Source organism: Piliocolobus tephrosceles, chromosome 4, assembly GCF_002776525.5.
Source record: "Piliocolobus tephrosceles isolate RC106 chromosome 4, ASM277652v3, whole genome shotgun sequence".
Lineage (NCBI taxonomy): Eukaryota > Metazoa > Chordata > Mammalia > Primates > Cercopithecidae > Piliocolobus > Piliocolobus tephrosceles.
The window spans coordinates 112930146-112958114 of NC_045437.1; the positions used below are offsets into that span (position 1 = coordinate 112930146).

The following is a 27969-nucleotide window of genomic DNA, read 5'->3' on the forward strand; positions in this document are numbered from 1 at the left end:
TAGAGCTTGCAGTGAGCTGAGATCACACCACTGCACTCCAGCCTGGATGACAGAGCAAGACTCTGTCTCAAAAAAAAAATTATTTTACTTTAAGTTCTGGGACACATGTACAGAACATGCAGGTTTGTTGCACAGGTAAACATGTGCCATGGTGGTTTGCTGCACTTATCAACCCGTCACTTAGGTGTTAAGCCCTACATGCATTTTTCTTATTAATGTGTAGGAATTCTCTTTATACTCTACCCGTGATTTATCTTTTCACCCTTCTCCAGTCCCGCCTCTTTTGTTTTTGAGATGGAGTCTCGCTCTGTCGCCCAGGCTGGAGTGCAGTGGCCAGATCTCAGCTCACTGCAAGCTCCACCTCCCGGGTTCACGACATTCTCCTGCCTCAGCCTCCCGAGTAGCTGGGACTATAGGCACCCGCCACCATGCCCGGCTAGTTTTTTGTATTTTTTTTAGTAGAGACAGGGTTTCACTGTGTTAGCCAGGATGGTCTCGATCTCCTGACCTCGTGATCCGCCCATCTCGGCCTCCCAAAGTGCTGGGATTACAGGCTTGAGCCACCGCGCCCGGCCCCACCTTTTTTTTTTAAGAGACAGAGTCTCACCCTGTCACGCAGGCTGGAGTGCAGTGGTACAATCATGGCTCACTGCAGCCTCAACCTCCCAGGCTCAAGTGATCCTCCTGCCTCAGCCTCCCAAGTATCTGGAACCACAGGCATGTACCACCACGCCCAGCTAATTTTTCATTTTTGATAGAGACAAGATCTTGCTAAGTTGCTCAGGCTGTTCTCTAACTCCTGACCTCAAGTGATCCTCCCACCTTGGCCTCCCAAAGTGCTGGGATTACAGCATGAGCCACCACACCCAGCCCCATCTCTTTACTGTCTTATTGATGAAAAAATTCTTAATTTTACTATCGCCCAACGTATCAATCATTTTCTTTGGGGATAGTGTTTTGTCTTATTGAGGAAATTTTTACCTGCCTCCTAAGGAGCCTTAAAAATCTCCATATGCCCACAAAGTCCCACTGTTCTAATGTGTATTTTGTGCTAGAAAATAAACAAGGCACTGTCCCAGAGGCTACGTCTATCTTGAGGGAAAACTGTCTTCATCATCATTTGCCAAGCCAGGAGATGATCAGGATGAGGACAATTTCCATGGCTCCCGGCATCTGAAACCCTTCCTGCATTAGAGAGAGTGGGCCTGATGCCATTGTGGGCCAGGCAGGTGCCCAGCCTCAACTGCACCCCACAGGGACAGGGCATGAGGAACGGAGAAGGTGTGGTGTCCTTGGGCAAAGCCAGGCCAGATATGTGGTTCTGCAAACAGAATGAGGGTACAGATGAGTCTGCCGGCATCGCCATGGGGCTCCAGGGGCTGCAAGAGGTGGGAGAGAAGCAGGCAGAGGAAGGATCCAGCAGAAAGAAGAGCAGAGCATTCTCCCTGGGAAGGGAGAAAGAGGGATGCACCTGGCCAGGCGCGTTGGCTCAGGCCTGTAATCCCAGCACTTTCGGAGGCGGAGGCAGACAGATCATGAGGTCAAGAGATGGAGACCATCCTGGGAGGCGGAGGTCCCAGGAGACTGGTTACACCCTGTCTCTACTAAAAACACAAAAATTAGCTGGACATGGTGGCAGGCACCTGTAGTCCCAGCTACTCGGGAGGCTGAGGCAGGAGAATCACTTGAACCTGGGAGGTGGAGGTTGCAGTGAGTCGAGATCGTGCCACTGTACTCCAGCCTGGGCGACAGCGTGAGACTCCATGTCAAAAAAAAAAAAAAAAAAGGACGCACCTTTCGTTTAACAGCTCAGTGTTCCGGGGACCGAAGATGAGGTCGCACCTGCTGGTTCCACAGCGCCTGTCTCTGGCATGAGTTGTTTAGATGTCAGAACTGGTGAAAAGTTTGAGATTGTACCAGCTGGTCCAGGAAAGGTAATGGGGGAGCTACAAAGCTTGTAGAACAGCAGTCAGGGCTGTCCTGTGCACAGGGGCTCCAGGGCACGTGAGCCACACTGTGGTTAGGGCCAGGCCTCCCAGGAGTGACCCAGACCAGCCTTTTCTTTCTCATTCTCTCACTCTCTGAGTTCAAAAGCCTACGCATGCCACGGAAGTTCCACCGAATAAAAAGAAAGTATTTGCCTCCTGGGCTCAGAAATGGTATTAAGGAAATTGCAAATCTACTGACTGTGACAGAAAGCAAATCAGTGGCTGCTTGGGATGGGGTGGGGTGGCAGGGGCTGTAGGGAGGGATTCCAAAGAAGCACGAGGAAGCTTTGGGAGTCGTGCTGCTCTTGGTCTTGACTATGGTCATGGTTTTGCGGGTGTGTACGTGTGTTAACGCTGATCAAAAAATATATATATATATATATTTTGAGATAGAGTTTCACTCTTGTTGCCCAGGCTGGAGTGCAGTAGTGCGATCTCGGCTCACTGCAACCTCCACCTCCCAGGTTCAGGTGATTAACCTGCCTCAGCCTCCAGAGTAGCTGGGATTACAGGCATGCACCACCATGCCTGGCTAATTTTTTGTATTTTTAGTAGAGACGGGGTTTTACCATGTTTGTCAGGCTGGTCTCGAACTCCTGACCTGAAGTGATCCACCCGCCTCGTCCTCCCAAAGTGCTGGGATTACAGGCGTGAGCCACCACACCTGGCCTTGTTCTCTTGTATGTCAGTTACCTCTCCATGAGGCTGCTAAACATCCTCCCGGCACACACAAGCACAGACACACACCTGCACGCCCTCACGCAGTTTGCAAGGCAGTTGTTCAAATTACACATTAATCCCTCAAGTGTGCTCATTTTGCTCTCCGAACCTGCCCTCTTGCAGGATCTACGGTTCTTCTAAGTATCCTGGTCACAAGGCAGCTGGATCAACACTCAGAGGTACAGAGCAGGGCAGAGTGTGGTCCCTGCATCTGTCTCGCCCCCATGATCTTGACACACAGAGATCTTCCCAGGAGCTGTGACATGAACTTCACAATCTGCAGGGCCCACCCAGGAGCCGCGTCCTCCTCACAGGCAATGAGATCCCCTCCTCTCTCCACCTGTGTGGGAAGATTGGAAACAAAACATAGAGAAGGTGGGAGGAAAACACTGAGGGGGTGGATGGGCCACATCCGAGGGTCCCCAGGACAGAGGGAAACACTGAGGGGGTGGGTGGGCCACACCTGAGCTTACCAAGGTGGGAGGGAAACACTGAAGGGATGGATGAACCACACCTGGAGTTCCTGGGACAGAGGGACACACTAAGGAGATGGATGAGCCACACCTGAGAGTTCCCAGGGCACACATAAAAACTATTGGGATAGACCAAACCTGAGAGTCCCCAGCATGAGGTAAACACTAAAGGAATTAATAGACATACCTGAGGGTCTCGAGGATGGAGGTAAAACACTAAGAGGATGGATGAACCACAACGGAGAGTCCCCAGAATAGAGATAAAACACTTTGGGGATCTACCACATCTGAGGGTCCCAAGGCAGAGGTAAACACTAAGGAAATGGATGGACCACACCTGAGGGTTCCCAGGATCGATGTAAACACTAATGGGATGGATTGACCACACCTGAGTCTCGAGGATCACGGAAAAACACTAATGGGATGGATTGACCACACCTGAGGGTCTCCAGGACCGCGGTAAACACTAATGGGATGATGGATGGCACCTGAGGGTCTCTAGGAAAGACGTAAAACACTAAGATGGATGGATGGATCACACCTGAGCATCCCCAGTACAAGGACCGCACTAATAGGATTGACCACACCTGAGGATCTCCAAAACAGAGGGAAACACTAAGAGGATGGATGGACCACACCTGAGGGTCCTCAGGACAGAGCGAGGGACGGCTGTTGTTGGGATGATAATTCCACATCTTTGGAGAACAAGAATTCCAGGTAGTTCTCTTCTCTCCAAACAGCGTGGTTATGAACTAGCTCTCACTCCAGGAGGCTTTAAAGCTTCAGATAACATCTGTGGCAATAAAGAAAAACAGGCCGGGTGCCACGGCTCACACCTGTAGCCCCAGCACTTTGGGAGGCCAAGGTGGGAGGACCACTGAGGCCAGGAGTCTGAGACCAGCCTGGGCAACATGGCGAAAGCCCATCTCTAAAAATAATTTCAAAAATGTAAAAAAAAAAAGTGGTAACTGTCACAACTAACATATTGTTACAAACAAAAATTTACACGAAGGTGAAAAAAATCAACTTTTTTTTTTTTTTACCAAAACGATGCCTCAGCCTAGGGAGAGGCGTTTCCTCTCTGGAAGCAGCTGAAGCCCTGAGCTGCTGTCCACAGGCGGACGGACTCTCCAGGAGCCCCCAGTGGGCCTCGGCTCCTCCACATCAGCTCCTCTCTTGTCTCTCTGCTGGTCCATGGGGGCCGCTGCAGCTGGCCAGGTCTCCTGGGAGTCAGAGGGGGCTGTGGGTTCCACCCCAGGGCCCACCTCATCAGCACTGTGCTCTCACCATCTGAGCACCAGCCCGGAGGAAAAGGAGAAAGAAAGGGTGATGCTGATCCCAATAAGGATTTTATCTCCATATGAAACCTACTCAGCCTGGACTTCATTGTCCATATCACTATCTGCATTTTGGTCACGACAATTTAACAAGTCTCCAGGAAGTTCAATTTTCTTCCTAATCTTCCTGTCTCCTGAGCCTTCCAAACCCCTACAGCCTCAGATTATTACCAATTCCAAAGCTGCTTCCATATTTTAAGGTATCTTCAAAACAGTGGCCCACTCCCAGTACCAATTTTTGGCACTAGTTCATTCCTGCATTCTTATAAAGAAATGCCTGAGACTGGTTAATTTCCAAAGAAAAGACGTTTAATTGGCTCATGGTTCCATAGGTTGTACAGGAAGCATGGCAGCATCTGTTCAGCTTCAATTATGGTGGAAGGTGAAGGGGAAACTGGCACTTCACATGGCTGGAGCAGGAGGAGGGGGCAGGCATTACACACTTTTAAACATGATCTCATGATAACTTGCTATTGCCAAGAAAACACCAAAGGGGATGGTGTTAAACCATGAGAAACTGCCCCCATGACCCAGTCACCTCCCATGAGGCCCCATCTTCAATACTGGGGATTATAATTGAACATGAGATTTGGGTAGAGACAGAGATCCAAACTATATGACTCTGTGAGCATTAAATATATGCAGAAAAAAGCATTTGACAGATTCAACACCTATTAGTGATGAAAGCTCTCAACAAATTAGGTATATAAAGAATGTGCAGGCCAGGCGCTGTGGCTCGTGCCTGTAGTCCCAGCACTTTGGGAGGCCGAGGCGGGTGGATCATGAGGTCATTATATTAATTCTGAGAGTAAGTTCTTATAGACCTTCCTTCAATGGTATTTATTAAATCTAAAAAGGGCTTATTTAAAAATCTGAGACTAGGTGCAAGAATAGCTAAAATCTCTTATACAGTTATTAATATTTTTTAGGCAATGGTATGTTTTAAATAATACTATAAAACGTTATTTCATTGTATACATTAAAATTTAACTGTATTTATGTGTCTTTTTTTCTGCTATAGAACTTAACTACAAGAAAAAGTATTTGTTTTCTAAGTTCTGGAAATGCTTTAATTGGACATTTAGTGTCAAATATCCATTTCAGTGAACAGATTCCACGGTACTGGACAGAATATACATTTTTAAAAACTTAATTTAACTTTTAAGTTCAGGGTCACATGATGTGCAGGTTTGTTATACAGGTAAATTGTGTCATGGGGGTTTGTGGTACAGAAGATTTCATCACCCAGGTATCAAGCCTAATACCCGTTAGTTATTTTTCCTGATCCTCTTCCTCCTCTCACCCCCCGCCCTCTGATGGTCCTCAGTGTGTGTTGTTCCCCTCTATGTGTCCCTGTGTTCTCATCATTTAGTTCCCACTTACAAATGAGAACACGCAGCACTTGGTTTTCTCTTCCTCCATTAGTATGTTAAGGATAATGGCTTCTAGATCCATCCATGTTCCTGGAAAGAATATGATCTTGTTTTTTATGACTGCATAGTATTTTATGGTATATATATACCACATTTTCTTTACCCAGTCTACCATTGATGGTGTTTAGGTTGCTTCCATGTCTTTGCTATTGTGAATAGTGCTGCAGTGAGCATATGCATGCATGTGTCTTTATGACAACAATTTATATTCCCTTAGGTATATACACAGTCATGGGCTTACTGAGTTGAGTGACAGTCCTTTCTTTAGGTTTTTGAGGAACTATCACACTGTCTTCCACAATGGTTGAACTAATTTACATTCCCACCAATAGTGTATAAGCATTCACTTTTCTTCACAACCTCATTGGCATCTGTTATTTTTCACTTTTTAATTATAGCCATTCTGACTAGTGTGAGATGGTATATTATTGTGGTTTCAGTTTGCAGTTCTCTAATAATCAGTGATGTTGAGCTTTTTTTCATATGATTGTTGGTTGCATGTATGTCTTTTGAAAAGTGTCTGTTCATGTTTTTTTGCCGACTTTTGTATGGGGTTATTTGTTTATTCCTGGTAAATTTGTTTAAGTTTTTTACAGATACTGAATATTAGGCCTTTGTTGGATGCATAGTTTGTAAAAATTTTCTCCCATTCTGTAGGTTGTCTGTTTACTCTGATGATAGTTTCCTTTGCTGTGCAGAAGCTCTTTAGTTTAATTAGATGCCATTTGTCAATTTTTGCTTTTGTTGCAATTATTTTTGGTATCTTTATTATGAAATCTTTGCTTGTGCCTACATGCTGAATGGTATTGCTAGGTTGTCTTGAAGTGTTTCACCGTTTTGGGTTTTACATTTAAGTCTTTAATCCATCTTGAGTCAGTTTTTGTATAACATGTGAGGAAGGGGGTCTAGATTTAATCTGCATATGGCTAACCAGTTATCCCAGCAACATTTGTTGAATAGGAAATCCTTTCCCCATTGCTTGTTTTGTCAAGTTTGTCAAAGATCCGTTAGTTGCAAGAGTGCTATCTTATTTCTGGAATCTCAGTTGTGTTCCATTGGTCTCTGTGTCTGCTTTTCTACCAGTACCATGCTGTTTTGGTTACTGTAGCCCTAAAGTTGGGTAGCATGATGCCTCCAGCTTTGTTCTTTTTGGTTAGAATTGCCTTGGCTATTAGTAGGCTCCTTTTTATTTCATATAACCTGCATTTAAATTAGATTTTAGAAATAGAATATTATTGCCTGATAACTAAATACATGTTTTAAGATGCTTTGGCTTAGTTTCTAATTGATTTTAATTTGGCTGTGGTTCATTGCACTTTTAAAGTTTTCCACTGGTAATCATATGTGGATGATTGGCATCCAAATATTTAACCAAATATGGATACTTATTATTTAAAGGAATCCAGGATAAACACTTTATGAATTAAATAAATGTGTGACACTAAAAAAGATTAATTTGTCTTTAAGTTATAAGTTTTGTGATTTTGTTACATTAAGTTCTGCCTTTTCTATTGCCTTTAATTGTTAAAGATATTTATCTGACGTGCGTGTGTGTGCGTGATTGCTGTTAAATTCATATTTACTCACAGTTTTACATATATTTAATACATGTGATAGAATTGTCATACTCACACACATGTCCTATCTTTTTTTTTTTTTTTGAGATAGAATCTCGCTGTGTTGCCCAGGCTGGAGTGCAGTGGCACGATCTCAGCTCACTGCAAGCTGCGCCTCCCAGATTCATGCCATTCTCCTGCCTCAGCCTCCCGAGTAGCTGGGACTACAGGCGCCCGCCACCACGCCCGGTTAATTTTTTGTCCGTTTTTAGTAGAGATGGGGTTTCACTGTGTTAGCCAGGATGGTCTCGATCTCCCGACCTTGTGATCTGCCCGCCTCGGCCTCCCAAAGTGCTGGGATTACAGGTGTGAGTCACTGTGCCCGGCCTGTCCTATCTTTACAATAGTTTTCAGTGGGAGGTCTAATCCAACAGAAGATACTTTATTATTACAAGCCTGTTTGCGACTTCCATTCTTGACCCTTGGTTTTCTTTCATAGCTTATCTGTTGTCCATAAATCTGCATTTCCACACTGAACTCCTATAAACCTTAAAATCATTAATACCCTCCTGCTGCCATTTTTCACTCCTGTGTCCCAAAGTTCCTGATTCCCATTGTCATAACTTCCATTTCCATGTCTCAGGTTTTTGATATCCAGTCTCAACTGTGATTCCCACATCCCAACATATCTGATGCCCACATCCCAAACACCCATCATGATTTCTGACCTCTGTTAGATGTCTGCTGCACAACACCCCGTTGTTTTAACTGCCTGCTGCCTTTGCCTAACTTCTAAAACCCAACCACCTTTGAAAGCTATTGTTTTAAAATGGCATTTTTATCACCTCAAATTTTAGGTCCTTGAGGGAAAAACAGTTATTTGAGTTTTGAATCGTTTAATTTTTCTCCCACTCCAGAATATTGTCACCAGAAATATAGGGTTGTGAAAACAACAGAGGAGGCCAACGACTCTGCGGATTCACCAGGCAATTCTGGAGACAAGGAGACAACTGTTGTTTTTTTTTTTCCCCCCTTTTAAATTTGAGTGGCTGCTTAAGATTTCTGTTTCCAGTCAACGCTCTCTTCCATGAGTGTCTAATAACAAAATACGCATACAACTCCATCTCTTTTATGTCAGTTAATAAAATTTAAGATAGAATTATGTCACTACAACTATTAAGATTAGCACAGAAGATGCTCCAGGATGTCAAATAATTCATTTCTATCACAAAACTCAATTAAAGGAAGGACATTTAGAACCCTTAGGAATTATAAAATTATCTTCCTTTATGGAAACTAGCCTTCTAAAAAAGACAGATGGATCTTTGATCTTTGTACTTTTCAGGAGATTCAATTAACATTTGTAATTTCCATACCTTAGGAAATTCATCTAACATCTCAGAGTTTCCATTTGTTATTTCTAAGATCAGGATGACAGTAAGTCTGTAATTCAAATAATTTTCTGAACCAATAACATGAGATGAAGCAGGAGAGTACAGTGGTTAAGAAAACAGAATTGACTGGGTGTGGTGGCTCACGCTTGTAATCCCAGCACTTTGGGAGGCTGAAGTGAGTGGATCACCTGAGGTCAGGAGTTCAAGACCAGACTGGCCAACAAGGCAAAACCCCCTCTCTACTAAAAATACCAAAACTAGCCAGGTGTGGTGGCTGGTGCCTGTAATCCCAGCTTCTCAGGAGGCTGAGGCAGGAGAGTTACTTGAACCTGAGAGAAGGAGATTGCAGTGAGTCGAGATTGTACCACTGCATTCCAGTCTGGGCAATAGTGTGAGACTCCATCTCAATAGTAATAATAATAATAATAATAACAACAACAACAACAACAACAAGTACATCCTCTCCACCCAGCTTCTAGAAAGTGACCCTAAGAAATCATCTAAATTGCAAAAAAATATGTGAAGGTATTTATTACAGCTGATTTATAACAGAGAAAAGCTGGAAAGGTTAAGTGACAGTACAGCATATGGCAGAATTTTATATAGTCACTAAGAATTATGTTTATGTTGTGCTAAGTGAAATAAGCTAGGCACAGAAAGACAAATACCTCATGTTCTCACCTGTGGAATCTAAAACTCATAGAAGCAGAGAGTAGAATGGTGGTTACGGAGTCTGGGAAATACGGAAAACGGGGAGATGATGGTCAAAGGTACAACATCTCAGACAGGAGGAACAGGTTGAACAGTGTAGTGAATATACTTAACAATAGTATATTGTATGTTTCAAAATTGCTGAGAGTAAATTTCAAGTGTTCTCACCACAAAGAAAAGATTCCTATTTGAGGTAATGGATATGTTAGTTGGCTTGATTTAATTATTCCACATTGTACTCATAAATCATAAAATCATTTTTTACCCCATAAATATATACAACTATAAATTGTCAATTTACAATAAAATTTAAAAAAGAATTATGCTTATGGGCTGGTTTCATAAAAACAAACAAACAAAAATGCCAGGTTAGAAAGTTAAGTGCAAAAAGCAAAATGCAAAATTTGAGTCCAGTGAAAAAAGGCATAGAAAAAAACCACGGAACAGAATACAAACAAATGTTAACATTGCTGTCTTGTGAATGGTAATGTGGAATTAACAGGTGACTTTTTTCTTCTTCATAATGTTTCTGTATTATCAAGGTTCCCTAAAATGTACATTTTTTTTTTTTTTTTTTTTTTTTTTTTGGAAGACAGAGTGTTTCCAGGCTGGAGGGCAGTGGCATGACCTTGGCTCACTGCAACCTCTCCCTCGCAGGTTCAAGAGATTCTCCTGCCTCAGCCTCTTAAGAAGCTGGGAATACAGGCGTGTGCCACCACGCCCGGCTAATTTTTGTATTTTTAGTAGAGACGGGGTTTCACCATTTTAGCCAGAATGGTCTTGATCTCTTGACCTCGTGATCTGCCCGCCTCGGCCTCCCAAAGTGCTGGGATTACAGACATGAGCTACCGCGCCCGGCCATTCATTTTTATAATAAGAGAAAAACTTATGGTGTAACAAAGTCAGATCTAAACACATTGCCTTAATGCTTATTTAAAAAGCACTTATTAAAGAAACATGGATGGGTAGTGTGTAGAGGGCAAGGCCAATCAGAAAAGGTGACCTTAACCAGGTAGCTACTGGCATTGCCACAGGTTTTTGTTTGTATGTTTTTGGTTTCTTTTGTTTTTGAGACGGAGTGACGGAATCTCGCTCTGTTGCCCAGGCTGGAGTGCAGGGGCACGATCTTGGCTCACTGCAACCTCTGCCTCCTGGGTTGCCAACTTATCTCAGACAGAATCCTATTACTGATTTTGCCAATGTTTCTGATCAAAAGCATTGGGATCTACATGAAAGAACTGCTTTTGTCATGGTGGGAAAAATTTGGAAGTTCGGTTAAGAACAGAATATTTACATAGTCTCACTGCAACTCTTCACAAAAGACTCATTACAAAGCAAAATAAAGTAACTTTTCAATACAAAAGTCTGGCATATACAGTCATAACTGAGTGACTGATGTGGCTACTATTAGTAATGGGACAAGTCTAAATCATGTACTATCTGATAGAATGCAGGAGGAACACACCACCACCTTGCCGATGGTCCAGCAAAAGATGAGCATCCTAAATCTAATCATGAGGAAACATCACACTAAAATAGAGAGACATTCTACAAAATAACTGGCCTGTACTGTTCACAAGTGTCAAGGTGACAAAAGTCAAGGAAAGACTAAGGAACTATCTCAGAAAAATGAAACTACAGAGATGTGATAAATGCAGTGAACAATTCTGAACTGCATTGTTTTCAATAAAGGACGTTTTTGGGTTACTTGGGAAAACGCGAATGAGATCTGAGGATTAGAAAGCAGTAGTGTATCAATATTAATTTCCTAATTTCATGGTTGTATTGTAGTTATGCAAAAGAATGCCCTTGTTTGTAGGAAATACTCACTGATGTTTTTGGAAATTACGGTCATCAGTTTGGCAAATTACTTTCCAAAGTAATTCCACAAATCTTCTGTAAGTTTGTGTAAGTTCGTGATTGTTTTCAAAAAGAGGATTCTAAAACACAAGAAATACACCAGGACAATTGGCATAAGCTAAATTGTTCTAAAAGACTGGATATCATCATCATCCAACTTAAAAGTAGGTTTAGTAATTAAATACTTCTTCAAGAGCAAGCATATTTACCTAGTATCACACCAAGGTATTAATATGTTACCCAAAGTTGTAGTAAATCTTTGCTTTGGTGAAATGAAATTATTTATCATCCATTATAGGAATTTATGAAACTGTCAGTATTAGGTGTGATGGAGGACTTCTTAGAATGTTTTATAAAACATTTTACTTCACACCTGGACTTGCATCCTGAATCCTCTTCATCCCAGCAAACCCAAGGAAAATTACTTAATCCCTGGAAGCCGTAGGAATGTAATGCCAAGCTCTCTGCAAAACTGTGTGAAAACATCTGACACTATGTGAAAGTTTAAAGTGTCCAGCACGCAGTAGTTAATGCCATATTTTACTGATTCCAGATCAGTTTTCACAGCATCCTTTTTCACATTTTGTGATTTCTGAGGTCAGGATGTACCTTACAATGAATGGAAGGCCTTTTACAGTTGTGAACAGCCAGAGAGAGGCCAGAATGACTAGTCACTGTCCACATGTTTGCCAAGTTGGATGTAAGTACTGGCAGCCTGGCTGGAAAACTACAACCCTTCAATGTTCCAGTCAACAAACTCTTTTAGGTTCATTTGAGGAAGGAACATTCGTATTGGTTGTAGAAACCTTTTCTTTTTGGCCGCTTCGGGTAAGATCAAGAAAGTGCCGTCCTAAGAACTTGCAGAATGAGAGTCAGTGGCTGTGATGGAGCCCTCTTTTCCAAAAATGCCCAGGCTGGGGTGCGGTGGTGCAATCTCAGCTCACCGCAACCTCTGCCCCCTGGATTCAAGTGATTCTCCTGCCTCAGCCTGCCGAGTAGCTGGACTACAGGTGTGCACCACCATGCCCAGCCAATTTTTCTATTTTTAGTAGAGACGGGGTTTCACCATATTGGTCAGGCTGATCTTGAACTCCTGACCTCGTGATCTGGCCGTCTCAGCCTCCCAAAGTGCTCTTTTAGGTTCATTTGAGGAAGGAACATTGTATTGGTTGTAGAAACCTTTTTTTGGCCCCTTCTGGTAAGACCAAGAAAGTGCCGTCCTAAGAACTTGCAGAACGAGAGTCAGTGGCTGTGGTGGAGTCCTCTTTTCAAAAAACGCCATGTCCCAAGAGGACATTACTAATTGAAAACACATGGACACCAACAATTTTGAGTTGAAGTGGTTTGGAAGATTCAAATTCAATGTGCGAAAAAGTTTTAGGGATATATATATGTATGTGGTTTTTTTTGCTTTTTTTTTTTTTTTTTTTTTTTTTTTTGAGACAGAGTCTCGCTCACCCAGGCCAGAGTGCAGTGGCGCGATCTCAGCTCACTGCAACCTCCGCCTCTCGGGTTCACGCCATTCTCTTGCCTCTCCAGCAGCTAGGACTACAGGCGTCCATCACCGCACCCGGCTAATTTTTTGTAACTTTAGTAGAGACGGGATTTCACCGTGTTAGCCAGGATGGTCTCAATTTCCTGACCTCATGATCTGCCTGCCTCGGCCTCCCAAAGTGATGCGATCACAGGCATGAGCCACCATGCCTGGCTGTTTTTGGGATATCTTAACCAATTAATTTCACTTCTGTTTTCCTGTTATGCACATACAAGAATGAATAAAGGCGTCTAGGCATAGTGACTCACCTGTGTAATTCCAGTACTTTGGGAGGCCAAAGCGGGTAGATCACCTGAGGTCAGGAGTTTGAGACCAGCCAGATCAACAAGGCAAAAGCCCGTCTCTACTAAAAATACAAAATGAGCCGGGCGTGGTGGTGGCGCCTGTAGTCCCAGCTGCTTGGAAGGCTGAGACAGGAGAATCGCTTGAACCTGGGAAGTGGAGAGTGCAGTGAGCTGAGATCGCACCCCTGCATTCCAGCCTGGGAGAGACAGTGAGACTCCATCTCAAAAAGAAAAAAAAAAAAAAGCATAAAGGTAAAATCCAGATCTAAATAAGTCTAAAAGATCTCTTTCAATAAGTACTTAGTAAGAATTCTATGTTGATATAGTTCAATTGTCAGAGTTTTTCTTTCTTCATGGTATATAAAATAATTAGGCTTATCACAATGGATATGTGCCTTAGATTTGAAGAATCAGTCAGTGGTAATTTTTATTTTCCTTGAAATGGCATCATTAAAAACAGTTGCCACACATAGACAATAATCTGCAAAAACATGCCAGGTCCCTAGGATCGGTTCCTTATTATGGCAGAATTCACTTGGAAAAAATGTGCAACCTTTGAGAGACTGTCTTTACCTAGGAGAACTAACGTGGTGCCCATCATGTCTGCATCATTAGGAATATACTTGAATTGCTGTTTAATATAGGAAAAAATGAAGATATAGTCTAGGCACAAGTTAGTAACATTCATCATTAATGAAGTAATAGGGTCTCACTGGATGGTTGTCTGAGAAGTCAAAATACTGGCCTCAGGGGGCCAGGAGAATCTGTGCAAATATGGATGTATTAATATAATCAAATTTTAAAGTGTTAAAGGAGACCATGGCTGGCTAACGTGTTGGTCACATGACTAAGAAGGGACTTCATGACATGATAAAACAACACGGAAGCACTCTGTGGACTGACGTATAGCTGGCCACTCTGTATAGTAATATTGAAACCTCCTCTGCAGGGATGCACTGACAAAGTGATAATCGACTCCATCTGGACAGTGGTTTTTATTTCTGTGTGGTTTACCACAACCAGCATATTTGAGACTGGGGAAGAATGTATGGCATTTCCAAAGTCCCGGTTTGAAACCAGATCGTTTGAATTTAGACTAAAGCAGAGGCCCTTTGCCAAGGGGTTACCATTTTACACCTTCGGCAATGACCCAACACTGACCATTTTACATTTGTCTAGCACTGGACATTTCCTGTGCGGAACCCCCTGGACTACCTCACCTGCAAATAATCTGGTATTGACTGTTTTACAAAAGAGATACCAGAATTTTGAAAATCGACCAGACAAAGGCATTTTTTTTTTTTTTTTTTTGAGACAGAGTCTCACTCTGTCACCCAGGCTGGAGTGCAGTGGCATGATCTCAGCTCACTCTGAGCTCCACCTCCCGGATTCACGCCATTCTCCTGCCTCAGCCTCCTGAGTAGCTGGGACTACAGGTACCCGCCACCATGCCCGGATAATTTTTTGCCCAGCTAATTTTTTGTATTTTTAGTAGAGTCGGGGTTTCACCATGTTGCCCAGGCTGGTCTTGAACTCCTGATCTCAGGTAATCCACCCGCCTTGGTCTCTTTTTAAAAGTGCTGGGATTACAAGCGTGAGCCACTGTGCCTGGTCTCACCGTTGTTTCTGATCAGAAATCAGTGGCTAATTTTATCGTGGTACTCTTGTACATGAAGAGAAGTTTTTGTCTTACTGTTTTCAATGTTTACTCTTTGTCTTTTCATAGCTTGACACAAGTTGTATAGGAATGGATATCTTGGTTTTTATTTTACTGAAAGTAAACATTGATTCTATAGATTAATGTTTTATATCAAATTTGGTAAGTTTTCAGCCATTATTTCTATAAATAATTATTTCTTTCCTCTTTTCTTTCTTGCTGAGACTCTCATTCTACATATGTTGTGCTTGATTTTTCATAAGTCATTTTTTTTTCTTTTTTTTTGAGACAGAGTTTCACTCTTGTTGCCTAGGCTGGAGTGCAGTGGCGCAATCTCAGCTCACGGCAACCTCTGCTTCCCAGGTTCAAGCTATTCTCATTCCTCAGCCTCCCGAATAGCTGGGATTACAGGCCTGCGCCACCACGCCCAGCTAATTTTGTATTTTTAGTGGAGATGGGGTTTCTCCATGTTGATCAGGCTGGTCTCAAACTCCTGAGATCAGGTCATCCGCCCGCCTCGACCTCCCAAAGTGCTGGGATTACAAGCGTCAGCCACTGTGCCCAGCCCTTTTTTAGTTCTTTTAACATACAGTAACTGCTTTGAAATCTTTGTTTGCTAAGTGTGACATCTAGGGACACGTAAAGACAGTTTCTAGTAACTGGTTCCCCCCACATTTTCCTATTTCTTTTTGTTGTGTAACTTTTTTTTTTTTTCTTGAGATGGAGTCTCAGTCACCCAGGCTGGAGTGCAGTGGCGCAATCTCAGCTCACTGCAACCTCTGCCTCCCAGGTTCAAGCGATTCTCCTGCCTCAGCTTCCCAAGGAGCTGGGACCACAGGTGCCCGCCACCACGCCCGGCTAATTTTTTTTGTATTTTCAGTAGAGATAGGGTTTCACCGTGTTAGCCAGGATGGTCTCAATCTCCTGACCTCGTGATCCGCCCGCCTCAGCCTCCCAGAGTGCTGGGATTAAGGCGTGAGCCACTGCCCAGCCTTGTCTTGTAACTTATCATTGAACACTGGGTACTTTAGGTTATAGACTGTTCTATGCTGGATTCTGATTCTTTTCTCCTGAGAATTGTTGTTACTGTTTTGTTCATTTGTTTGTAACTTGCCTGTACTAAATTTGTAAATTCGGTCAGCAGTGTGTAGCCGCAGCCGCCTCTGCTCATTTTTTGTTTGTTTCTGTTCTTATGCATGGCTTCCCAGGAACCGCTCCTTTATCTGTATGCATGGTATTCCGCCAATAGTTGTGTGAATTTGTGCACTAACACCTTGAGTCGGTGAGGCTTCCATTGCTGCTGATGGATCTCCCCGTGGACTGGGGCGTGCACACAGAGCTCAGGCCATCTGCTTTCCACAGGCATCTCCCCTCGCTGTGTCTTCTCTTCACATGCACTGAGGCATGTGGATCAGCATCATCAGTCAGGGATGCTGGGTGGTTTGGGCGGGTTCTGGTCTCTGGGGAGACGAGCAGAGCTACTGGTCCTTCCTGTTTGTTTGCATCAATATCCCTACTTGAAAATTCTCCAAATCATGTGAGTCCCTCTGGTGGTGACAGCAAAGCTGCTGGTTTCATGGCGTTCAACAAATGTGTTTTATATTTAGGTCTCTGGCCCCGGAGTGGTGGCTCAGGCCTGTAATCCCAGCACTTTGGGAGACTGAGGTGGGCGGATCACCTGAGGTCAGGAGTTCAAGACCAGCCTGGCCAAGATGGTGAAACCCCATCTCTACTAAAAATACAAAAATTAGCCGGGCATGGTGGCGCACATCTGTAATCCCAGCTACCTGGGGGGCTGAGGGAGGAGAGTCACTTGAACCCGGGAGGTGGAGGTTGCAGTGAGCTGAGACTGCACACAATAAATAAATGATTTAATGCCTATACAATGGAGTGCTGTGTAGCTCTTAAAAAGAATGCCATGAGGATGATCAACAAATACTATTCTCCTGGATGAGGATTATTACCATCAGCTCCATTTTTCAGATGAGAAAACCGAGACTTAGAGAGGTTACATAATTTTCCGAAGGTCACTCCCTACTGAACGTAGGAGCGGGGATCTGACAGCCACCTGATCACACGCAGGAACAGCATTCTCTCCTCTGCTCTCCTCCATGGCCCCCTGTGACTCCCAGGAGACCTCCCCAGCTCTGCAGTCCCCAGGGCCCTGGTGTCCATAACCCGAGGAAGGGGAAGGGCCATGAGATCTTGGGCTTTCTCGCTCTCGGAAAATGAGCAAGTGAGAACGAGACTTTGCTTAGAAGTATAAATAAATGCGACATTTATTGCCTATCAAATATGAGAAGCAGTTTCTCTGTTTAACACGTGTTAGTATCAGTGTCCCTTGTTATTCAAACTCTCACTATTGAGCTCAAGAATCAAAGTCAGATAACTTTGTCGATAAATCCCTTCCTCTCCACACCCTTGCTACTCACTGTCTCAAGACCCAAACTCACTGGGACAAGGTGCTGGCCCTCCTGATTCAAGCCTGGTGTCTGCCTCTCACTACACAAATTGGGAGGCAGAGAGCAGAGGAGGGGCGGCTGTGAGTGCACAGAGCACACGTGTGCGATGGGATCGCCCCCACCCCGCCCCCATTATCTCTATGGGTGTGATGATGAGAAACTTTCACCTTTCCAGTGAGCTACTGTGCTGCTTTGACTTTCACAGGCGTGTTTACTTGATGGATTTTTGTAAATACAGCCGTCAGTGGAGGCCTCTTGTCCCTATCTTGGGAACCATAACCCAGATTCCCAAAGGGGAGCTTGCCCTCATGGATGGAAACTGAGGCCCTCAGAGATGCCATCGGCCTTGATCCCTTGCTCCTATTCAAAGATCTCGACATTACCGGAGATTCCTTGGGGCAGCCGGACATTCCCGTGTTGAGGAAGCATCCACTCACGCACCGTGGGAACTTTGTAGATTTTACTGTGATGCAAACAATTCCCTATGAGGCCCCCGGTGCCCAGGGTCCATTGTTGGGTGCTTTTGAGGGTGGGAGGTGGAGGCGTTTCCATTTTGCTTGGGGGATCCCCAGCCGCTCTCTGATCACTGTGCATGGCTAGCAGCGTCCCAGGCACCCCACGTGTCCTGGCCCAGCTCAAGCCCGCCTTGGCAGCCAGCTGGCTGCAACTGAGTAGCTTGCTGTCTTGGTCATGGCCACCCCACATCCTGTCGGAGCTGGGCCTGGGACCTGAGGCCTTGTCCTGAGCCTTAGCAATGTGGCCTGTAGGTACAGGCTTCCTCACTGTCCATCCAACTCAGCTGAATGTGCACCAGGGCGTGGCGGTCTTGTCACAGTCCAACATGATGTTGAGGACAGTACAGGGGGCCCCGCCCACGGACAGGGCAGTGCGGGAAGCCACTTGGTACTTCACAGTGTTCAGGCCTCCCTCCCTGTCCACCTTGAACTGCTCCTGGGAAGGAAGGGAGGAAAGAGCACGGACTCAGGGCTGCATGAGTACCAGCTACCCACCGACCCCACACAACCTCGCCATCAGAGGCCCTGTGGTCCCCACTGGAGAGGAAGAACCCGTAGCTCAAAGCAGTGAAGCCTCTTGCCCAGGGCTGTGCCCCACTAGGAAGCAGGAGAGCCGGGATCTCCTGTTGGATGCATATGCCTCCTAGAGAAGGGGCTGTTTGAGGGCAGGATCCTTGCATCCCGGGTGTGGCTCCCCAACCCCACTCTGCCAGCCTGCATGGACCCTGAGGTCTGGGCTGACCCACAGTGCCCAGGGTGCCCACAGCAGCCACCAGAGCAGAATGCCTGTCAATGACCTGGGCCAAGCAGGGGAGGATGGGGCCGTTTGGGTCAAGGAGAACTTGGTGAAAGCTCGGGCCTGCTGGCTCCCCACATCACCACCTATCCGTCCCCGATGAGGAGCCCTGCCAGCACCTGTTTTTGAGCCGCGATGCGCTTCTGGTCCCTCTTCCGCCAGGCTGGGTCATGCAGGTGGTGAAATGTCTTGTACCCAGTTGTGATTCCCGAGGGGCGGAAAAGCTAGGGAGGTCCAAGGAAGTTGGGGTCAGGCTGCCCTTCCTGGAGCCTCAGCCCTCACCACCAGCTCCTCTGTGGTCCCACAGGCAGCGGCCTGCACTCCCAGCCTGCAGGAGAGGAGACTGGGGCCCACAGGGCAAGGAACTGGCTAGATGACCACACGGGGCAGGGTTACGGCAGGGGTCAGAACCAGGGCCATCTCCAGACCCCGGGAGCTTCATCTGAGGAAACAGAAGAGAATCTCTGGGCAGCCACTACAGCTGAGGTGGTGGCAGGGCCCCGGGGAACCTCACCTGCAGCCCAGCTCCTTTAATGCGCCGGTAGAACTCATCGTCCTCGCGGCCCCAGCCCCAGAAGCGGTTGGACATCCCATTGCACTGACACAGAGACAAGCAGCGTCACTCGCCCCATCCTCCCGGTGGGGGCCTTTGGTCTCCTACCGCTTGGGAGTGCCCCTCTCCCCGGGCGGTTCTGAGTAAGCGCCAGGTGCTTACAGGCTCCTCCACCTCTGCAGTGCTGGGGGCGGCAGGAAGCAGTACATCCCAGTCCCTCTCCCGCTCTCATGGGGCCTGGAACCTGTGTGAGATGCTCACCTTCTCAAAAATGTCTGGCTGGCCAGAGGGGACCTCCTTGGGGAACTATCGATGGGCAGAAGCACCAGCTCCTCCTTGATTTCTGCTTCCCCCATTTCCCTTTCTCCTGGTGGCCCTGCCCTCATCTCTTCCTGTGTGTGTGTGAGAGGGGTAGCTGGGTTCCATGACAGACACCCATTCTTGTACCTGGCTCAGGGGCTTCATTTACATAAAGCTGGCTCCTGCCATGGCCTGGAGAGGAAGAGACCCAGGCCTGAGCCACCTGGTTCTTCCTGCCTGCCCGTCCACCAGCCAGTGACTGGCTCAGGGGTGGGCTCAGCACTCAAGCCGGCCAATCAAGAGCCAGTGCAGCTCACTGCCGGACTCCTGCCTGAGCTATGAGGGAAAGGCCCCATCTCCCACCAGGCTGGGGCCTAGATGGATACAGACTGCAGTGACAACCACCATCTTGCCAATAAACCCAGTGTACAGAAGGCAGAGCTGAGAGATGGACAGAGAAATAGGGTCCTGGTGACACTGTCTGAGAGGTGGGCAAGCTGCACCTGAACTGCCCCCTACACTCTTCAATGTTAAGGGCCATTAACTCCCCAGGCTTCTGAAGCCAGCTTGCAAGTGGTTCTGCCGCTGCAGCTGACTGGCTCGCCTGCTCCTCGCGCTCTGGCTGCTCTTAGGTTCCCCTGCTAGGCCTGGGCAGGGCTCCATTTGCTGGGCCCCAGAGGCACTGCCCCATCCTGCCCACCGCCTGTAGCCCAGAGGGAGCTCCCGACTCTAGCAGAGCGGGCTGTTGGGGCCTCACCAGCTGGTAGTGCTGCTTGGAGAGCAGCAGGATGCCGCCGACATAAGTCTTGTAGTGGTAGAGAGGGTGGAGCTCCGGGGAGGCCACATGGAAGGGCCCAGCCTCAGGAAAGCCATAGTCTAGCTCCTCGTTGAGAGGGAGCAGGTCAACGTCATGCATGGCAATGTAGTCCGTGCTGTTGCTGCTCTCCAGGAAGCCCACGTTGATAAGCGCCGCCCGGTTGAACCTGTGCAGGGCGGCCAAGGCTGGGCAGAGGCAGCACACGGGTTCACTGCCTGGGGCTCAGCAACCACTTGGGGGTCCCCGTGGTGCCTATGCTGTCCTCTGGCCCAGCACTGACTTCATTCAGCCTGTGGGGCTGTCCCCTCCACTCAGTGCACAAATATTTACTAAGCACCTACTATGTGCCAGAAACCATTCAAAGCACTGGAGGTACAGCAGTGAGAAACCAGGCCCTGCTCTCAACGAACTGAGATTCTAATAGAAGGAAACAGAAACAAACAAGTAAACACAAAGCGAGGCCGGGAGTGGTTAGTGCTGGGTTTTGGAAAAGCAAAGCAGACGAGGAAGGTGATCTTGCTGGGGGTGGAGGTGGCTCTTGTCCTCGATGGGGCCGTCAGGGAGGGCCAGGGGAATTGAGTGACAGAAACCTGAAGGCCTGAAGAGATGACTCACCGGGCAGCGGGTGCCTAGGGCTCTGCATAGGGGAGATAGCATTGCCACAGCAGGAGGCAGGAGCAGACAGCAGGCAGCTGGGCAGGGCGAGGGCAGAGGAGGGGATGTTGGGGGTGACACAGTGACTGCACAAGGCCCAAGGGCCACTGAAGGATGGGGCTTTGACTCAGGTGAGATAGGGTGCCATGCAGGCTCTGAGCAGGGGTGGGGTGTGCTGTGACTTATGTCTGGATAGGACCGCCCTAGCTGTTGTGCTGGAAGAGACTGTTGGAGCAGGGGTGAAAGCAGGGAGACCAGCTGGGAGGCTATGGCAATAATTTAGGTGACAGACTGAAAGATGAAGGTGGCCTAGCTCAGGATGTGGCAGTGGCAATAGTGAGAAGCGGCAGATTCTAGATGGATTTTGCTGACGAATAGAATGTGGTGTATGACAGAGAAGGAGCGGCTAAGGATGACCACAGGGCTTTTGGGCTTGAGCAATGGGAGAAAAGAGCCTCCATTCCCGTGGGGAAGAGGGGAGAGCTACAGGTCTGGGGCAGGGCAGGCCACCAGCAATTCAGCTGTGATCACGGAAGCTTGCAGTAGCTCTGAGGCCACCACATGCAGGGACTGTGTAGATGGCTGGGCTGGTGAGCCTGGAGTTCAGGAGAGAGGTCTGGGCTGGAAAGAGCCTCAGGAATCATCAGAGTAGAGATGGGGTTTAATGCTGGGAGATGACACGAGATGCCCCAAGGAACACCTGGAGTCAGAAAAGGGGGGCTGCTGAAGCACTGAGCCCGGAGAAGCCCTGCTGGTGAGAGCTTGGGGAGACAAGCGGAATCCACAGACACAGAGGCCCAGCTGGTGCAGAGGGAGGACCAGAGGGTGCTGCCCCAAACAGGGGCATTTTACGAAAGAAGATGCTGCTGGCAGGTCCACAGGATGAGGGCCCAGCACGGCCTCTGGACCAACAGAGTGGAGATGGCTGGTGACCTCAGTGAGAGCTGCTCTGTGCCATGGTGGGTGCAGGAGTCTGAGCGGAAGGGGTTCAAGAGAGACAAGGAGAAAGAACGGGAAGGAGGTCTGCAAGAAAGCAGAGAAGGGTGACAGCCTCGAGGTATGGGGGATCCAGGGAGTCTTTTTCCTTTGAGAGAGGAGCCACTTCAGTGTGTGTGCTCACGGGTATGCCCCAGGAGAGGAACGCTGATCGAGAGGGAGAGGAAGGGGCCAGCTGTGGAGTGGGGGAAACACTGAGAGGTGGGGACGGTGGAGAGTCAGCTCAGACAGAAGCTGGGACAGCCCTGAGTCCCTGTGCACAGAGGCTGGGAGGTGACTTGTGGAGGGAACTGGGGAAAGTTCTCTTCCATTTCATTCTGTGTGGCCGCCTCATGTGTTGTCTTTTCTCTCCGCACCCTCCAGTGCCCAGGCATAAGTGTGGGGCAGACAGGTGGAGTAAGTCAGGCTGGAATTATCCCAGGAGCAACGGGCCAGAGGCTTGAGGGAGTATGCCAGGGAGGATTTTAATGGCAGACCTTGGACTCCAGGTTGGGTAAGGAGGAAGTAAGGACAAGGAGGGTGGCAGGGAAAAGGTGGGGGACCTGAGGATCCGGATCAAAGGGACTTGAAAAGGTGGGAAGATCAGGCTGGTGGGGCTAAGAATCCATCTTCCAGTGGGAGTTACCTAGAGAGAAAGGAGGTGGGGGCTGGAGGGTGAGATGCCGAGCTGTGGTCAAGGAAGGGAGCACTTTTTGGTAAGGGCGGGGATTTTAGGATAACGCCAGACTCTGGGCAACTTTAAAGCCATGGCCTTGACCCTCCCTTTCCCTAATCCCCGGGCCAATCCCCAGGGAGTCCTGTCTGGACTCCCTCCACAGCACCTCTCGCTACCCACCCCCCACCACATCATCAAGCCACTGTCACTGCAGATCACAGCAGTGACCACCTAACTGGTCTCCCTGCTTCTCCTCTTGCCCTGGTATAATCCATTCCACATACAGCAGCCACAGTGAGCTTTTCAAAATGGAAATTAGATCAGAGCCCTCTCCAAAGATTCCTGTCACACCCAACGCGAGGGGTCTGCCACCTCCCGCCCTCCCGCCCCTGCCCCAGGTGACCTCTCATAGGCCCTGAGAAGCCTGAGCCTGGGAGGGGGTGTTGAGAGGGGAGAGGGCGGGGGCAGGCGCTACCTGAAGTGGTCCACCTGGTTGAGTACATAGATGTGGTGCTGGATCTTCTTCCTGCTCAGGAAGCGGTGCATGTGGGGCACAAAGACCAGGAGCTCCTCGAAGCGTTCGCGGAAGGGCACCAGCACTGCCAAGCGGTGGGGGCCCCACGATGCGTCTTCTTCCCACTGCTCAGGGGGTGGCTCTGGGGGGCAGGCCCGAGGAGGGCCCGAGGTCTCCTGCCCTTGTCCCCTGGCTGCCCGGCCTACATCACCAGAGCAGCTGAGCTGCAGCCAGAGTAGGGAGAAGAAGCCCAGTAAGAGACAGGCCACGAAGAGGTGGAAGACGGAACATTTCCGAGGGAGGCTGCCGGACAGCAACCTGGACCTGAGACAAGAGCAGGGACAGGGTCAGAAGGGCAGGGCAGGGCTGGCCCTCTGACAGACCCTTTCTCTGGCCTCCCCACGAGGAGGCGGCACATAACTGCTCTACCCAAAGCACCCGGGAATTAGTACGAAAGCAACTTTAATGTTTTTGCTCATGCCACCACCATGCATCAGAATTCTGCTTACCTCTCTAGATCCAACCCATGCCACCCGCTCCTGGGAAGCCCTCTGAACCACTCCCAGGTCACAGAGCTGCCCCAGCTCCTCAAGGCTCTCTTACTTTCTGTGACTAAGTCCTGGTCAGAGCTGCTCAGGACAGGGATGAGGAGGCTCCTGTCACTTGTATGTGCTCCTCGCCACGACAGTGGCTCAACGTCCTGAGCCAATGACAGGAGTCCCCACCTTAGAGATGCAACCCACTGCTTTCCAAACCCACTCCCCTACAGATCCAACCCAGCAGAAACCGTGGCTCCATCCTGCTTCCCAGAATGACCAAAGGCCACCCAGACACGGGTGTGTGCTGGCATTAGTCCAGGTAAAATGACCAATGTTTACTCTGGGAAGATCACACCTGCCCCCGAAGCAATGCAAGGCCCAAACTCTCAGTGGCAGTTCACTGAATGAGCCTCAAACCTTTAGTCCAAGAGGCAGCTCATGTAAAAGACAGGAGACAGAGAGGGAAAGAAAGATGAGGGTTGAGTACAGCACAGGCACTGATTTCAGAAACTGGAAAAACAGCAGCTGAACATCATAGACACTGGGGTGATGCCAGGAGACAGTCTTTTGGTTAGCAAATACAAAGAAACAGAATTCAGCGGACTCCTTTGCCCCTCCTCTGGAAATTCCTGAGTATGCTGAGAGAGGGGCTGAGGAATCCAGGAAGGGGGAAGGTTCCTCGTACCCCCCCTACCTTCTCTCCAAAATAATCTGCAAAGGAATCCACTTCACAATCTTAATTTAAGAGTCAGCGATTAACTATCAGGTCTTATAAATTCTATCTCAAGGCCGGGCACAGTGGCTCATGCCTGTAATCCCAGCACTTTGGGAGCTCGAGACCAGCCTGGCAAATATGGTAACACCCCGTCTCTACTAAAAATACAAAAATTAGCTGGGTCTGGTGGTGCGCACCTGTAGTCCCAGTTACTTGGGAGGCTGAGGCAGAAGAATCGCTTGAACCGGGAGGTGGAGGTTGCAGTGAGCTGAGATCATGCCACTGCATTCCAGCCTGGGCAACAGAGTGAGACTCCGTCTCATAAATAAAAAAACAAATAAATAAACAAATTCTATCTCCTAAGTTCCCCTCTGATCCTTCCTCACTCATCTGTTCCTTGCCCTGCTCAGACCCCTCCAATCTTCTGAATGACCCTCCTATGTTTGCCAGACACAGGCCAAGCCCTTTGCCCCGACAGTCAAAGCCCTCCGTGACCTGGCCCCAACTCCAGGAACTCCCAAGCCTTCGTCCCATGTTCTCATGCTGGGCTCCTCGGAGCTTCTCCACTTGCTATATTCCTTCCTGCTCCAGCCCTCACACAGCCCGCTCCTTCTGCCTGAAATGTCCTTTATCTGCCTGAGGCCCCCCGTTGATCATTTAGAGCCAAACTCCAATGTCATGGCCAGCACTGCCCCCTGCCCCCATAACACTTCCCCTTTTGTATTCCCACGGCATCTTACTTCCTACTTTTTTGTAATGCCTTGTGTCCTTGCTTCTCAGGCCATGTCAGATTCATATCTGTGGCACAGCAAGCACAGGTCAGACAGCAGAGAGCTTGCCAAGTGAGTTACAGAAAGGGTTAAAGCAGTCAGGGCATGCCTTAAGTCACACGCTAAAGCCAGACTAACTCCTCCCTTTTCCTAGAGAAACAACTGCCAACCTGGAAGCCAGTAGCCTTGAAGCCGGGCCCAGGTTCCACATGCAGCTAAGAGGTGGCCTGGTAGGATACTCCCCAGGGCTTCTGACTTACCCCCCATTATCCTGTGGTGGTGGATTCAGCCAGGGAGGCGCATAGCCCAGTCCTGAGAGTGGCCTGGGAAGGCTGGAACCTCTACAGATTTTCCCTTGCCCTCTGGGCTTTTTCTGGGGGCAGGGTAGATTCTGGAGAGATGGATATGGGGTGATATCCCTTCAGGAAAAGAAGCAGTGACTATTATCCAGGCGAACGGCGTGGACTGGGCACTCCAAGCACTTTCACACACTATTCCCTCCGCCCTGCTCCCCTCTCCTATGAGGAGTACATCCCCGCAGGCATCATCCTGTGCTCTAAGGGCACAAACCGCTGAGCAACTGAATTGAACCCAGAGTCCCAATTCCTCGGGACAGTGGACACTGAGAACAGTTGCTCCTGGTGCCCCCAGGTGGCAAACTCCAGATTTGCAGTCCCAGCGGTTCCCAGGCCCAGGCCGCCCTGACTCTGAGGAGCAGTTCAGAAGAGGCTTTGTCTCCCTCATCAATCACTGCCCAAGGCTAGTAAGAGGCGGATTCACACCCAGGCAGGCTGGCTCCAGAACCTACACTCCAGAGCTACACTAGCCTGCATCAGTTGCGTGGATCTTTGCACCACCCCTGTGTCAAAAGCACAGAACTGACATCAGTAAATTTCTCTGGGAACAGCTACAGAAAGGGATCAGGAAATAGAAATGCTCCTCTATTACCTTTCCTTTCTTGTCTCATACAAACTTCATACTACAAGGTTTGAATCCTCAGCTGCTCTGGTTACAGCACCTCAAAACTGCAAACGTAACTGGAAGACAACTGGCACCTCCTCTTGTGCCAGGCAGTGCCATGGTCTTTACATGGATGCTCTCCTTTAATCCTCACACGGCCCTGCAGAGTCAATATGGTGACAACTGTCTCAGCAATGGAAAGGCTGCGGTCAGAAAGATGCAGGGGTCTCTGCTCATATAATTAACGAGGACTCCTGCCCAGGTCGAACTCTAGTCCATGCTTTCTATTATATTCCTGTCTTCTCCTTTCAACACCAAGTCTGAAAAATCCCCAGAAGTAAAAGTTGTGCCCACTAAATTCCAGAATCTTTTTTTTTTTTTTTTGAGACGGAGTCTCGCTCTGTTGCCCAGGCTGAAATGTAGTGGCGCAATCTCGGCTCACTGCAAGCTCCGCCTCCCGGATTTACGCCATTCTCCTGCCTCAGCCTCCCGAGTAGCTGGGACTACACGCGCCCGCCACCACGCCCAGCAAATTTTTTTCTCTATTTAGTAGAGACGGGGTTTCACGGTGTTAGCCAGGATGGTCTCGATGATCTACTGACCTCGTGATCCGCCCACTTCGGCCTCCCAAAGTGCTGAGATTACAGGCGTGAGCCACCGCGCCCGGCCAAATTCCAGAATCTTATGGCACCTGACAAACTTAAGAAACATGAAGGAAATGAGGTGTCGTTCACTGGGAGGAGATCCTGTCATGTGTTATGTGAGAAGACTTGCAGGGACACATCTCAAGCGCCCCCCAAATGGAGGCAGTCAAATCGCTTTCCCCATTCTGCTCTAGTGAGAAACATCATTAGCTAAGGTGTGGGCCAAGCTCCCATCTTTCACGTAGGGCCAATACAGCTGCACAGGAAACGGACTAAAGGGTGTATAAGGAGTGTCTAGTATGTGCCAGGCAGTGACCAGCCAGGCAGAGCACGGAGCTTCTCTGGTGGGTTCTGCTGGAGACCTGCGAAGGATGGGGGGGAAGTGTTAAGGAGGGAGGGTAGGATCTGAGGCTATATGGATGTGATGAGGGAGGCAGAGACCAGAGAAACGGAATAAATGCCCTCAGGGATCAGAGACAGATTGAGAAACACAAATCCATGGTGACAGGTCAGTGGAGTCAGAGACCCGTATGCAGACAGAGGGAGGCTGGTGGAGACACACAGACACAACGAAACACATAATGAGAGAGACTAGCAAAGAGGGGATCAGAAACTCACAAAGGGAAGTCAATGGAGAAACACAGACCCACGGGCGCGGGGGAAGGTGCTGGAGGAAGAACGAGTGCAGCGAAGAGGCAGAGAGGGGGCGGGGAGTGGCGGAGGGCGGGAGAGGCAAAGACCCACACCGACAGACAGAAACCGGAACAGAGCGCCAGGGACCCACACGCCCTCACAGAGACCCGCAGACGTGGAGACGTGACGGCCTCGGGCTCCCAGATTCCGCGGGCAGCCGAGGAAGGAGCGGCGCCCGGGAAGACGGGGCCCGGGCCGGCCGCCGCCGCTCACCTGCCGTCCTCCCAGGGCAGCTGCGCCGCTTTCCTCCGCGAGGGGAACATCGTGCGGGGAGGCGGCGGCGCATGGGGCAGGGGCCCGCAGCCCGGCCGGCCCGGCCTCCCGGGCCTACGCGGCGCCTCCGCCTCCTGCTCCGCCCAGACCTGTCCGCCCCGCCCCCCGGTCCGCCGGGTCCGCTGCTCCGGCCGCGCCGCCTGCT

The 27969-nt window shown here is 48.5% G+C and overlaps 1 protein-coding gene and 1 pseudogene across 3 annotated transcripts; both read right to left on the minus strand.

Annotated features, from left to right (window-relative positions):
• Window positions 1-1489: 1489 nt before the first annotated feature.
• Window positions 1490-18135, minus strand: LOC111521630 (annotated as a pseudogene).
• On the minus strand, window positions 17874-27927 carry B4GALT7 (beta-1,4-galactosyltransferase 7). 3 transcript variants are annotated; one of them, XR_002724999.3, is made up of 6 exons: window positions 27765-27927; window positions 23192-23554; window positions 20352-20577; window positions 19256-19538; window positions 18861-18965; window positions 17874-18381 (listed from the first exon to the last, which is right to left on the minus strand). XR_002724999.3 is itself a non-coding variant. In XM_023185020.3 (6 exons), exons 1-6 carry the CDS (start codon window positions 27812-27814, stop codon window positions 18226-18228), a joined length of 984 nt encoding a protein of 327 aa, XP_023040788.1. In that variant the 5' UTR covers window positions 27815-27926; the 3' UTR covers window positions 17874-18225. The 3 variants fall into 3 exon arrangements, 1 of the variants encoding a protein (XP_023040788.1); XM_023185020.3 differs by having other exon boundaries at window positions 19256-19339; window positions 27765-27926; XR_002725000.3 differs by lacking the exon at window positions 19256-19538 and having other exon boundaries at window positions 18861-19183.
• Between the last annotated feature and the right edge of the window lie 42 nt (window positions 27928-27969).

Bases quoted from the DNA above. Each gene is read 5' to 3' on its own strand.
- B4GALT7 (XM_023185020.3), bottom strand. From the start codon at position 27,814: ATGTTCCCCTCGCGGAGGAAAGCGGCGCAGCTGCCCTGGGAGGACGGC. The intron at 23,555-27,764 runs GTGAGCGGCGGC...CTCTTGTCTCAG, and splicing joins CTGCCCTGGGAGGACGGCAG to GTCCAGGTTGCTGTCCGGCA. The intron at 20,578-23,191 runs GTAGCGCCTGCC...CGCCCTGCACAG, and splicing joins AACCAGGTGGACCACTTCAG to GTTCAACCGGGCGGCGCTTA.